Source organism: Aethina tumida, chromosome 1 (genome assembly GCF_024364675.1).
Source record: "Aethina tumida isolate Nest 87 chromosome 1, icAetTumi1.1, whole genome shotgun sequence".
Classification (NCBI taxonomy): Eukaryota; Metazoa; Arthropoda; class Insecta; order Coleoptera; family Nitidulidae; genus Aethina; species Aethina tumida.
Genome location: NC_065435.1, coordinates 55,510,492 through 55,524,110, shown reverse-complemented (window position 1 = coordinate 55,524,110; position 13,619 = coordinate 55,510,492). Strand labels below are relative to the sequence as shown.

Sequence of the window (13,619 nt, the reverse complement as noted above, 5' to 3'; positions counted from 1 at the left end):
TTTCCCTTGCCATTATAAACGCGAAACAATACTATTTAAATAAACTGAGTCAGATTACCACACGTTCTCTGTATTATTAAATTGGTTCACCAGTGATAAGTTACCATAAAATCTGAATGTGTTACGAACCCCACTAAAACCCTTACATAACATGTAAGAAAAAGAATTCTTGAAGCATCGAAAATAGCCATTTCATTTCCAAAGCAGATCCAAGATAAGCCAGGATTGGCGGATATCGCCACTGATCTAGATAGTCCGTCACATTGACTGCTCCTGATAAATTAGTCTAACAATAAATTACAATTTTATTATGTATAAATAGGAAGCTAATTATTTTTTCGCAAGTTCATTCCCGGGTATGAATGCATTAATACACTACCTTAGTGTCTTTGTAATTGGATTAGCAGATGTTACTTTCTTTAAACCAGAGTCGGACTCATTCAAGATTTGTGTACGATTAAGCACCGAATAAATTTATCACTCGGTGCCATTTGAATTATGTCTGAATTATGTTGTATGATGACGAGCTTATTAATATTAAACAGTTCAAATTCGTGGTAACTACTTGATTTAAAAATACGTTACTATACAATAATCTTAAAACGCATCTGTAGATGCACATTTTTGTTGCTGTTATCATTTTCACTTATTACGATCAATATTCATGTAATTGGCCGGTAATTGATCAAAAAAAAATACAGTGTATTTCTAACAGAAGGTTTTCGCAATAAATATGCTATCGTGGACTGTTCTTAAAAATTCAATTTCTATCGACATTATCCAATTACATTGGCGGTATCCGTCCATCATACGCTATTGGTATCGGTAAATGAAATCAACCGTGGATCTGTGTAATTAAACGCTATAGAATACATTAAATTGTATTGTTACAACAATTTTACGTCATTACACAATGTGGGGCTATTGGTTGTGATTGATTCGACCACCGTGGAATTCAGGAATGAAGAAATATGCTATTTTTAAAATGTTTATTGTATGTTTACGTTCAGGTATAATTATAAAATTTATCATAATAGGTTTTTTAATAATTTTAATTGCTACACGCATATTACATTAATTAAAAATAATACTAGTTAATAATAAATATTGTTGTACAATAATTTTGTACATTGTCACGAATATAAATGCTGATGCTCAAAATATTGAATGTTACAACAAATAATATGAAAAATCGAGAAACGAAAGTGTTCCACCCTTTAATAACTTTTGATTGGAATAACGATTTCTCGAAAAATATATAAAATGGTGTCAATCCAACTAAATTATACCATAAACTTGTCCTGGACAAATTGCCCAGTTCAACTATAGGTACTATCAACTATTTTTTAATGAAAAGAATAATACTATAAATAAATAAACTATAATCGGGTCAGTAGTTACAGAATTATGAGCGATTAAACTAATTTATTAATTGCTCAAAATATTTTTCTTACAAAGTTTGACAACAAAAAAATCAGTCCCGAAATTCAACACTATTTCTATACATTATTAATGTGGAAAGTTATTATATATAATACACACAAGATAAAATCAATATAAATTACTTAAATTTGCTTTTTGTTATGAATATTATGTATTTTATTTCGATTTATTTCATTCTACTTTTAACTATTAAATGTCTATTTTATCAAAATTATTGTATTACGATGAAACGACCTCATTTAACTTAGAAAGAAAATAATCAAGCAGCATCAAATGAAGGCAAATTGAGATAGCTGAGACGTTTAGCGTTTCCCAAAGTGTCATTAGTCGGTGGTGGAGGCGCTTGAGATAAACTGATAGTCCGGCTAAAGAGCATCCAGGTCGTGGTTGTACAATACCAATTCAGTACAGATATTTCTTATTAACTTCTCAACAAACTTTTTACACCACCTGAGTTGGTAACGGAGTTATAGCAAACACATAATGTAGTTATTAGTCGGAATACCGTTAGGAACAGATTACATGAAGCCAATCTATATTCTGAAAAAATCAATGAGATACTCACCTCTTATTAGAGGCAATCGTGGTGCAATGTGAAGATTTTCAAAACTGAATTGAAACTGAATCTGAACGAGTGAAAGTTTGGAAAGAAAATTTACAATGTGTGGCACATCAAGGAATTTTTAACATATGAGTTTTGACTTCATATCATTATTATTGGCGGTAGAACTGATCTCAATTTTCCAAATGAGTTTTTAAAGCATGTTTATATTTAAACAACATTCTGTAACTAATTGTCATTCTATTTGTTGATGCTATTGTGTAAAAACTTGAAGTTATGACAAATTGAATGATCAACGAATTGTGTTTTTACCACTCCGATTGAGCATGTATGCGATATGCTTCAAATAATTTCTTGCACATAGAATGGATTCAAATACCTCAAAATGATATTATTTTGTCTATGCTCAATAGATGTAGAGTAATTTTAAACAATCACGGAGGACATACTCTTTAATAAAATTATTTTTGGCCAATTTAAATTAAATTTCGTGTTATGCTAGAAACAAATAATATGTGAATTAACTTTTTTGTTATATTTTAAATTTAAGAAATAATTTTTATTTTAATTTGCTTTAATTAAACAAATATATAATATTAAATTAAAAATAATATACATTACAATATTTTCTTTATTTATTTATTTATTTCTAAAATCTAAAATTTACCTTTCGAAATATTTAATAATTTTCCTTTTAATACAAAACATAACATTTTTATCGGTTAAACAGTATAATGCTTAAAGTAACAAAACTATTAAACATTCCAATTATATTTGTAAGTAAATAATTAATAATTAAACGAATATATGTTTTTTTAATAGAAATTACTCAAATTTCTTAATTAACACAATATATTTATACATACATTTACATATTTGTATAAAGAAACAATATCACGATCCTTATTTTTGTTCGTTAAATCAATTTTTAAATAGTATCTTAACAAAACTTATAAAACCAGAAAACGGATTTAATGTTTCGTACATTACAAAGTGTTTATAAACTATGCATGAGATAATTTAGCATAAAGATTTGCGATATGCAGTTTAGAAATAACACAATTGAAAGGTATTGTTTTTGATACTATCAGTTAAAAGGGTACCAGCAATTAACATTTATTCATTAAAAACGTCAACCTGAGTATATAAAGTGAAAGTTGATATAAAATAAAAAAGTTATGCCTAAATTACGACAATACATTTTATTTACGGTAAAATATTTTCTAGTATCGTTTAAAAAAATTAATAACGTGGTGAAATTAAAACTTAGTAATTACACATTAATTAAAACGCCCCAACCAGACGTACCGTTTGCATAAAAAAAATTGAATATTCATAAAACAATAATTATATAATTATGTTCATCCACAAAAGTAATCTAATAGTTCCCAGAATCGTTTTAATCACACACCGAAACTTCTTTATAATTTAAATTAGTCCAATAAAATGATCTGATACACTTCTAGTTGCACAATTTCTTGTTGCAAATGCGGCCGTCTTAAAACACTTTCAAAGCAATTTCGGACTCATTGTTAAATTTAAAATGATAATAAACAGAGCAGAGAATAGCTTTTAAATAAAAACAACCTTCAAGCTCTCACTAAAGTTTCGGTCATTTTGACACACCCAAGCGTTTATAACAGTGCATTTTTAACATTTGTTAGTTGATTGATAGTATTACGTATTTGTTCTTAACAAAACAGACCTGATTATATTGTAACTAAATTTTATTTAACGAAATAACACGAATCCATGCAAAAAAATTAGAAGCAATTAACATTAATAACATGAGTAAGTTTCACCGTGCACTAATGGTTTGATTCATATAAAGATTAAACGGATGTGCAAATAATGAAACATTTACATTGATTGCCGTAAACTTCTGCATGAAATGATTTAATATGAAAAAAATTAATTCGCTATTTAATTATCTGAGTAAAACAGAAAGTGGCATCCTAACTCATAATGTAATTAAAAATTAAGTTTTCACTGCAACAATTCGAAATTTATTATTTAACGGTCAGCATTATTATTTGTTTTTTGACAGATGTGTGTTTTCATTTAGGTTTGCCTTAATTGGATATTTAATAGCTCTAATTTGATGGAACCGTTTCCAGGGATTAATGATTTTAATGAAACCTTAATCCAATTTACATGTAACAACTGTTCTTTTAAAGAAATTGTGCGATTATGAAATGATTCTTTGTACGATCTTTGTTGAGATTTTTCTTAAATCATTTATTTTTATTTTCTTGACAGCAATAACATAATTATGTGTATTGTATTAAAATGTTTAATGGGAAATTGTGAAACACAAATTAGATTAATTTATCGCCCTCTAGTTTGATCACTTTTTATTCTCACAATACATTTAAAAGTGAGCAAGCATAATCAATTGTACGCATTTTGATAAATCGACTTTATGAAAGTCACTTTTACTATTATTTTGATTTTATATTTATGAATTGGATATTTAAAAACCTTCTCTAAAATAAATAATTAGTTTTAAAAAATATTTTTATTAAAATTACACACACTTAATCTGTCTTATATTATAATTTATTATTTTTAAAAACAAATAAATTTGTTACAATGTTTGGTTTGTTAGAAAATATAGTGAGTGAATAGAAATTTAAAAAATCAAATAGTTTTTGTAGTTTTACTATTTTAAACATTAATTTGAAAATACTTGGTCAATTTTTATAAAATAATTTGTAGATTATAATTTGAACGGTGTATTTATTTTATTTATTATTTTCACAACGTTAAATACAATATTTATACTTTTCCTTGTGCTTCAGCAACAACCTAAATACTCTAGCTCCACAGTAAGTACCCCGTAGGGTTTGCTAATCAAGTGAGTGAGTCAATTAGCGTCGATGTTAGCCGTTTTCGGATGTTAATAAACTTTTATAGGACAATTATTGAACCTGGAAAAAAGTTATAAGGGGGAAAAAATAGTTGAACGATTGGACAAATACTCTGCCATAGGTATTGAAATCAATTGATATTATTTATTTTTTTATTTTTAATTATTCAATTTAATATAAATAAGTAATTGAAAAACAATATAAAATTTCCATAAAACCTTTAATATCCACAAAATAACCAACCAATAACAAACATAACAAAAACTTTATACAAAATGAAATTGAAGGTAGATGCGTTGTTTTGTTCAGAGACCGTCCATTTAGTGATATTCTCCACTGTGGTGCTCATCACCGCCGTGTGCTCCCAAACTGGTTATGGCAGCTGCAGCGGCATCAGCATTAGCTTGAGCAATACTAGCTGCACTCGATGCTTTTTGGGCGGCTTTGTGGGTTTCCTCCAAATCTGCCAGGGCAGCCTGTAACTTTTGTACGATCGCCTCTACTTTAAGTTTGGCCTGGTAAACCATAGAGTTTTGGGCGGCTGCGTTAGCTTGGGCTTGTTGAGATGATTTTTTCGCTTGTTCAAAGGAGTTCTCGGCGATTCTCAAGGAGATGATAAGGGAATTGAGTTGTTCGTGGGCTTGATTGGCTGTTTGTTGGGCTGCCAAAGCGCTGTGGTAGCTTTGTTGGTACAGAGAGACTTCAGATTGAAGTTGATGTTGGGCTTCTTGTAGTTGATGTTTCAGGTTTTCAACAAGAGCTTGTTTGCCGACGAATGCAGCTTGAGCAGTTTGGGCGGCCTGAAATAATATAACAAATATTTTTATTAATTAATCAAGTTTTTTATTGAAAAGTTATCATTTTAAATAACAATAAGTTTAAATGTAGAACTATTCATAATATTACCATGTTTCACAAAAAATTTTGAAAATCAGTTAAAATTGATTAATAGTCCCAAAAAACACATTTCTATTAACCAATTTAATTGTTCATTATTTTTTACACATTTCGCAATTGCTCGAAATACTGAGTAAAATCGCAAGCGGATAAAAATTAAGTAGGTAGGTAACCTTTGAAGTATCAGAGTTACTAGACAGGAAAGATTATCTGTTCAGGAAATTAGGTATTGTGTATTTCACACCATAATTACTTGCAGTCTAAGAGCACACAACTATATGGCCTGACATTAAGAAACTTGACTGTTGTGCCTTAAGGGACACATTGCATACTTGTAAATAATCTCAATTCGCAAATCCCTATTGCATGTCCGCGGTCTTGAAAATTACATAATCTGGAAATACCAACGTGAATTGTATTGTTACATAAAAATCGCTCTAATTAAAGAAGATTGTGTTAAGCAGTTTAATTTACTCCACAGGAATCTATTAGTTACGATGAATTATGGCGAAATGCGCAATTAACAAGAAAGCAAAATGGTCATTTATGTAAATTGCACTTCTTATTGCTTTACTTTCTTCTCACAATAACTCGCGAATTATGCGAATAATTTAAGTTTTTTTTTTCTTACCCCTAAGGCGGCTTGTGCGAGATTGTTCTGAGCGCCAAAGGCTGCCTGACTGGCTGCGATCTGCTGATTCTGGGCCGCGGATTTGGCTTGGATGGCGGACACTTGGGCTATGCTGGTCAAACCTGGTGCAGAGTCGTGTCCGGAGGAAGATGGTTTAGTGTTCCAGGGATCGGCGGATGGAAGAGCAAGGCTGTCGCCATGGTGTGAAGCTACCATCAATAGATCGTGGCGTTTCTGTTTATCCGCACATGAGACGGACACAGCTGAAGAAAACGGTCTTAATTATTGTGTTTAGATGAATCAACTGCATAAATGATTTTCTCCTAATGAAAGAAGCTAAAATTTATTCATTTAATTTATAAAGAATAAATATAATATGACAAATTAAAAAATAATTCCATATATTGCCAAAAGTATTAATTTGATTAATTAATAAATCAATATTTATTTAATAATATTAACAAACATATGTGTATATATAATTATCTGAAAAAAATAAGTGGTAAAAAAATACAATTTTTATAATACCACCTGACTAGGAATGCCTAGTACATACAACAAATATGAACAACTATATTTGTTATATACTCGATACTTACCAAAAACGGCTACGATCACTAAAAAGCGGTTCATGGTGGTCTCTATAACAAACATTTTGTATTAACTCATGACTTAAGTAGAAATCTTTCTAACAATTTACTTTATATATTTAACAAGAGATGTCTAGCTTAAGAAATTGATTAATTTTTATATAATCCAATTTTTACAATATGAATAAAAAATATAAAATTAGCAAGTTTTAATATATATTTTACGTGTCATTTAATTTTTTAAATGATTTCAATTTAGTTTATAGAAATATCAATAATACTAAATAAATATTATAAAAAGAAGTATTAATAGTTGGTTGTAATCGTATTTATCGTATATAACTACACAAAATATCACAGTACCGTTCCACCAAATCACAAATGATACAATCAACGAAACATATGTACTCACCAAAAAGAAACAGTAAAGTTAATATGAAAAATGAAGTGGTGTTACTGATACAAATTGGCTATATGATAAAGTATATATACTTATGGCATTGGCAAGAGGGGACATGGACAATGGACAAACGGACAACGACAAAAATACGATTCAATGTTACATCGACAAAAGACATTTTACTGTCGTCGAAATAGTAAATTTTTGTGGTGTACATAAAAGAAAAGGAAAAGTGTGAAAATGTGTAACGAATAGGCAGAATGCAGGTCTGCGGTTATGACATTGCCATTCGAGAACTTCTTCATGAAAGACTATTATGAAAGTTTTGTGTACAACGATTAATAATAAAATGTATAATATAATACCGGTGAAATCATTTTTTGATACAGCAAATTTAAACTGGTACAATCAAATTGATTGTGTGTATGTAATGATGTTTCAATGTTGCTATAAAGATTTAGTTGTCAAGATTAACCATTATTAGTTGAAATTTAATAATTTTTACATAATTATGCTTTAATAATTTATTATTGATGATCTATAAAATAATATATTATTTTATTATTTTTTATGAAATTTGGCACAAAAATGACGTATAATTGATTATAGTAGTATTTGCACGAATATTTATTGAAATTTGTTCGGTTAATTATACCTAGAAGTAAATGAACTCCAGGTGAAAGGGCTAGAACAAATGGAATAGAGGATTTCGTTCACGAAGCGCATTGCGAAGCTTGCATTTGATCCATAAAAAACTACTGAAATGGACAAACTATCATTTTTACTGTACAAAGTATGTTAGTTAAGTAGTTATAAAGAACAATTGGTCGTCGAATTTATGTCTGGTCCAAACGACGTATTTTCTTAAATCATTGATGGGTTTCTGTTATGATGTAAGGTGAAATTGATTATAATGACCACACAAAATCAAAGCTCCATGACCGGCCCGATATACACAAGAAACAGTCTTAAATTAAGACTCTTAACGATGTACTATCAAATTTTGAAGCTCTTATTAGCGAGAATTTCGTTTTTGTTGATGCTATGAATAACTGTACTGCAGATGCAGCAAATGTCGCGTCAGCTCAGACCTTACATAGAAGGATAGGCCATGTTCTTCAGGAAAAATCAACCCCTTAAGGCCCAGATCAGGGTCGCCCTAACCCATACAAGCCAGAACGGAATCGACCCTCGAACTAGTCTGACCTATCATTTACACTAACTATTCAATATACAGTTCAACGTTATTATGTGCTAATATTATATTCGTGTAAATTTCTATTAAATAAAATTTATTTTTTTTGGTTTTCCCGTGAGCTTTAATTAAAAAATATTTAAAAGATAAAAAGTTAGTATAATATAATAATTTAAAATTTGAATATATATTAAACGAGTTTTGTTAGAAACGACAAATCAATCTAAGTAATGCTGGTAAAAGTTAAAAAATACTAAGCTATTGTGCCATACATATTATTGATCTTTAATTTCAGTATAAGGTTTGGTAAAATAAAGCGACTTAAAATAAATAAAAAATATATATTTATAAAAAATATTCAGTTACAAAAATATATAATACTTTAATAAGATCACATTATTTACAATGTTAAAATATTTTTAGAATTCCCACGATTCCATCCACTTGAGACCGTGCATCGTCGAGTTAACTTCATTTGCAGTCGGGCCGTTCATTCCGTAAGTCAAAGGCGCAAATAGATAAAAACTATAAAGAATTGTCGACAAAATTAAACCTAATGTAAATTGATATACAGTGTGGGCAAGATGATCTGGAAACAACTTGGGAATTTCTTCGAGAAGATAATCAATGATTATACCGGTGATCATTGAGCTAAAGAGCAGAGCAGGAAAATAATGATGAAAATATAAAACACGCCCCATCGCCCAGAATGGTACATAATGCAACATCCATCCCAGAAATAGCCACGCACAAGCCACCAGTTTATTCTTGTGCGAATCTGAAACAAATAGGGTTAAATAAGATCGTTTTTTATTCTGTAAATTACATACCTGCAAAAGATTCAATGTATCCCCTTTGCTGTTTCACAGCATTATTTGTGAAAATAGCCAAAAACACGACAATAAAAATTAAATTGCCCCACCAAATTATAGGATTACCCAGAAGGTATATTCTGTAACTGGATCCCGAGAAAAATTGCCCCTAAAAATAATTAATAAATTTATGAAAAACTTTTTTTATTTAAATAATACCCTGTAGTTAATTGGCCATTGCCATGGTCTAGATGTAATTTCACCTTCCTTTGGTTTTAAACCTGAGTTTCCTTGCAACATAACGGCGTGAGACTCGATAAATCTTTCTAAGAAACTTGGAGCATACACCTCAAAACTTACATTCGCAACTAAAAAGTTTTTTATATATAATATTTATCAAATTCTATATTATTCTCTTACGTTTCTCAAAAATATTTTCCTCAACGTTCCACAAACCATTGGTGTCGCGCAGATTGGGATTACAAGAGACTTCTTGCTGTTCATAAGCCCATTTAGGTAGTTGCTTGCCACTTGTTGTCAAAATGCAAGATTGTAGGTAGTGGACGAATTTTAATTTGCTAGTTACTGCTGTAAGCTCTGTGCCATCTTTTGCACCTAATATAGTAACTCTCCACACATCGTTTGCATCGCCAGTTCCATTTTCACCATACCCTGACATTAAAATCAATTTAATTAATATAATTTTGAAAGTAATTTTAAATAAATATTTCAATGTTTTAGTAATTTACTCAACTACAAATATTACCTGTAACTTGATAATGTTTCTTAGTAATAGGAGCATGTTCCTTATGAGAATGTAAATTCCTCTTTGTGGCTACATGTTCCAATCTAACCAGATCACCACTTTTCACAATGTGCACACCACTATTATCGTCTGTGTTGTACCTCTTAATTAGCCATTTGTTGTTGTCATCCTTATGAGTATATGTGGTAATCTGTTGTTGTCTGGCTCCAATTCCCTCTGGATAAAGATGGTAGTGGGAGTGCAAATAGCCTCCACCAGTTCTGTGATTTTTAATGGTCACTACTGCTCCATAAGCCACCTGCCTAGGCATACTGGCATTATGCAAACTGTTCCCAATCAACTGTGATTGAAAGGCAGAACTATAGAAACCATCCCCATTTCCACTGAAATGAATAACTCATTAAATAGAAAAACATAAATTATAACAAATTTACCTCCTGTTGAGAACTTTCAAGTGAATATAAAAGAACACACAATACAGAATTATGGGCCAGATAATCAAACAAATGCCTCTAGCAAACAAATGTTTTACTGTATCCATCTACAATTAGAAAATTATGCGTTAATATTTACTTAACTGCTTAATGTTGGTAAAAACTTACTACAGGTCTTGTCATGTCACCCAATATTATCCATAAATCAGAAATGGTCATAAATCCAACAAACAAAACAACAAACAATCCAACAAACTTGACAGAAATGCAACAGGCCAACATTGTGCCAGTAAATATCAACCAACTCCACCATAACAGTGAAAACTCTTTAATTCTAGGTGAAGACACTTTCACACCACCCAGAACTGATGCCATCATGAAGCACAAAAGGATAGGATCAAGCAGGATATATTGTGTCAAAGTTATGAGTCCCACATCTAAAAAATTGTTAATTAAATACTTTTGTATATAAGCATCTAAAATTTAGAGATTTCCTGATTTTTATAGAACTGTTTGAATGTATATTATATAATTATACTAATTATTTTATAGTAAACAATAATTGGACACATTTTTAAAAAATTCTAGAATATAAACTAGTTTTACACTTAAAACTAATAACTTACCAAATAATATTAATAAAGAGGCAAAAACAGCTGATATGGAAGATTGTGTTAGTTCATCGACTGTTAAAAATGTCATAGGCACCAATGTGGCTCCCAAAGTTGTACAGAACTATAAAATTACTCAATTAAATTATATAAACAATACAAATTTATTAACTTACTAATCTCATTCCTATATAACTTGTGTTTTCATACTTGTCACCAGGTTTATCAAATGCAAATTTGCCATCATAGCCTGTGAGGTAGCCAGAAAGTCCTATCAACATCTAAACTAACATTGTTAAATAATTTGTATAAAGTAATAATGTATACTTTTACCTTTCCTAAAGGAGGGTGCACATCAAAGAAGAATGTTCTATTTATGTACCAACTACCCATTTTACCAAAGTGAGTTTCATCCCAACTGAAATTTAAATATTAAAAATAAATAAATATATTGTTTATTGCTCAACAGAAAATGATTATAAATCTTACCACACATGGTCAGGTTCAGTGACTTTATAAAATCGAGTTAAAATGGTTAAAAAGAGAATCACTGAAAACAAATACCACCAATTCCTAAAATTATATATATAATTAGTTAAACAAAATTAAATTAATAAACACATATTCACCGTTTTTCCATGGTATCAATCTTTTAAAAATACACTTGACACGAATAATTGTTTCATATCAAGAAACCAACTGGCAAAGAATTCGATAACGGTACTTTTGAATTCTTTGGCAGATACGTGGAATCAGCTGATTTAGAAACCCTCAGGTATAAATTAGTAACCTTTGGGTAATAAAGATTAACCTGGGGATGAATTCTAGGCACCATACTAAGTATTTTTCTATGTTTAAGGACTCAAAATCAATTAAATCATCATTAAAATAATTCAAAAATTGAGCGATGTTTAATGTCAGTGGTGTTTACATATTTTGACAGTAGTTGAAATGTTTTTTCCGAAGTTTAGGAAAATATTTTGTTAAATATCGTATAAAAATAAATGAAAATAAAACATACTGTTAACGATAATTCTGTAATAATATTCGTATTCTAATAAATCTCAAAATACGAGTCCTGTTGTTGGGTTAAATTAACTACCGCAGTAGTTAAAATGTACTAAAATCTTACCTGATATTTTGGACCACTTTACTAAGTAAATATCTCAAGTGGTCCAGTAAAGTAAATTTTACTTCTCTTCATCGATTACGATCAGTACAATACACAAGTTTAACGACTATAAAATCTTTTTCTTTTGGTATGTTATCAGCATTTACAAGGTGCAAAATAAACGCACAAGAAACATCTAAGGATATTTTTGTAAACCATTTTTGAGCCCTTTATGTTAATATAATACGAAATTTAATATATTTGTTTATTTAAATAAAATTAAACTAAAAAATATTTGATATTTTGATTTGATTTGACAAATTTTAAATATGAATATAACAAAATAATTCATATATATTATTATTTTTTAACATAACGTGAAATGTAATTTAAATTAACAAAAAATATTTTAAAAAAGAGTATGACTTCTACTTTACATTTGTTAGGAATAGACAAAATAATGTGGTCTATATCATTTTGAGATATTTGAATACATTCTGTATGCCAGAGCTCTCTAAAGGAGTTGTGTATATTACTCATTTGTGAATAAATATCGCACACATGCTCTATTGGATTTATGTCAGGTAATTGTGCACGCCATGGTAATATGTCAGTTCCTTCATTGGTTATCCAAATTTGTTGGCGGAAGTGTTCATTAATAACACCATCAAATGAATGGACCCTTAAAAACCCATTTAGAAAAACGAGATCAGTTCAATTGTCAATAATGATACCACCCTTAACCATTTTCGGCCAACTCTATATGTAAAAACTTCCTGAACGTGTCTAAGACGTTCTAAATTTTCAAATCCCCAAACGTTCGTTTGAAGAGGATCTAGGTTCAATTCAGTCATATCATAAATTATAAACGATAGAATTGTTTATTCGTATTTATATACATTTTTATAAATCAAAAGTTTTTTATACATAACACTTACACAGTACAATAGAAATAATAACATTTTTAAAATATTAAAAATATAAAATATTCGTAACAAAAACAAAATTGAAGTAATTTGATACGAGATGATACGAAAAATATAGCAGATAATTGTTTTAAATTATTAGGTAAAGTTTTCTTAATAGATTATTTACTTTATAAACATCTACATCTATTAATTAATTATTAAGTATATATTTTTTCCAAATTTATATATATGGGTGTTAGTAAAAAATACTCTGTATTGATTCTTTTAATATTTTTCGCATTTCAGTCAATATAAAAATTACTATGAATTTTAACTAATATAAATGAAATCATGGCAAACATACTTTAAATAAGAAGGGACAGTGAATT

General features: G+C 29.3%; 2 protein-coding genes across 2 annotated transcripts; both read right to left on the bottom strand.

Annotated features, from left to right (window-relative positions):
• Window positions 1–5,082: 5,082 nt before the first annotated feature.
• Window positions 5,083–7,044, bottom strand: LOC109602377 (uncharacterized). Its single transcript, XM_020018742.2, has 3 exons — window positions 7,003–7,044; window positions 6,404–6,666; window positions 5,083–5,675 (listed from the first exon to the last, which is right to left on the bottom strand). Exons 1-3 carry the CDS (start codon window positions 7,034–7,036, stop codon window positions 5,196–5,198), a joined length of 777 nt encoding a protein of 258 aa, XP_019874301.1. The 5' UTR covers window positions 7,037–7,044; the 3' UTR covers window positions 5,083–5,195.
• A 1,871-nt stretch (window positions 7,045–8,915) lies between these two features.
• On the bottom strand, window positions 8,916–12,079 carry LOC109601951 (protein O-mannosyl-transferase 2). Its single transcript, XM_020018260.2, is given in 12 exon segments — window positions 8,916–9,419; window positions 9,421–9,569; window positions 9,620–9,768; window positions 9,821–10,072; window positions 10,167–10,549; window positions 10,601–10,707; window positions 10,769–11,037; window positions 11,227–11,335; window positions 11,388–11,492; window positions 11,545–11,629; window positions 11,701–11,784; window positions 11,841–12,079. Coding segments are annotated over 12 exon segments (2,115 nt in total). The 5' UTR covers window positions 11,852–12,079; the 3' UTR covers window positions 8,916–9,007.
• Window positions 12,080–13,619: the final 1,540 nt, after the last annotated feature.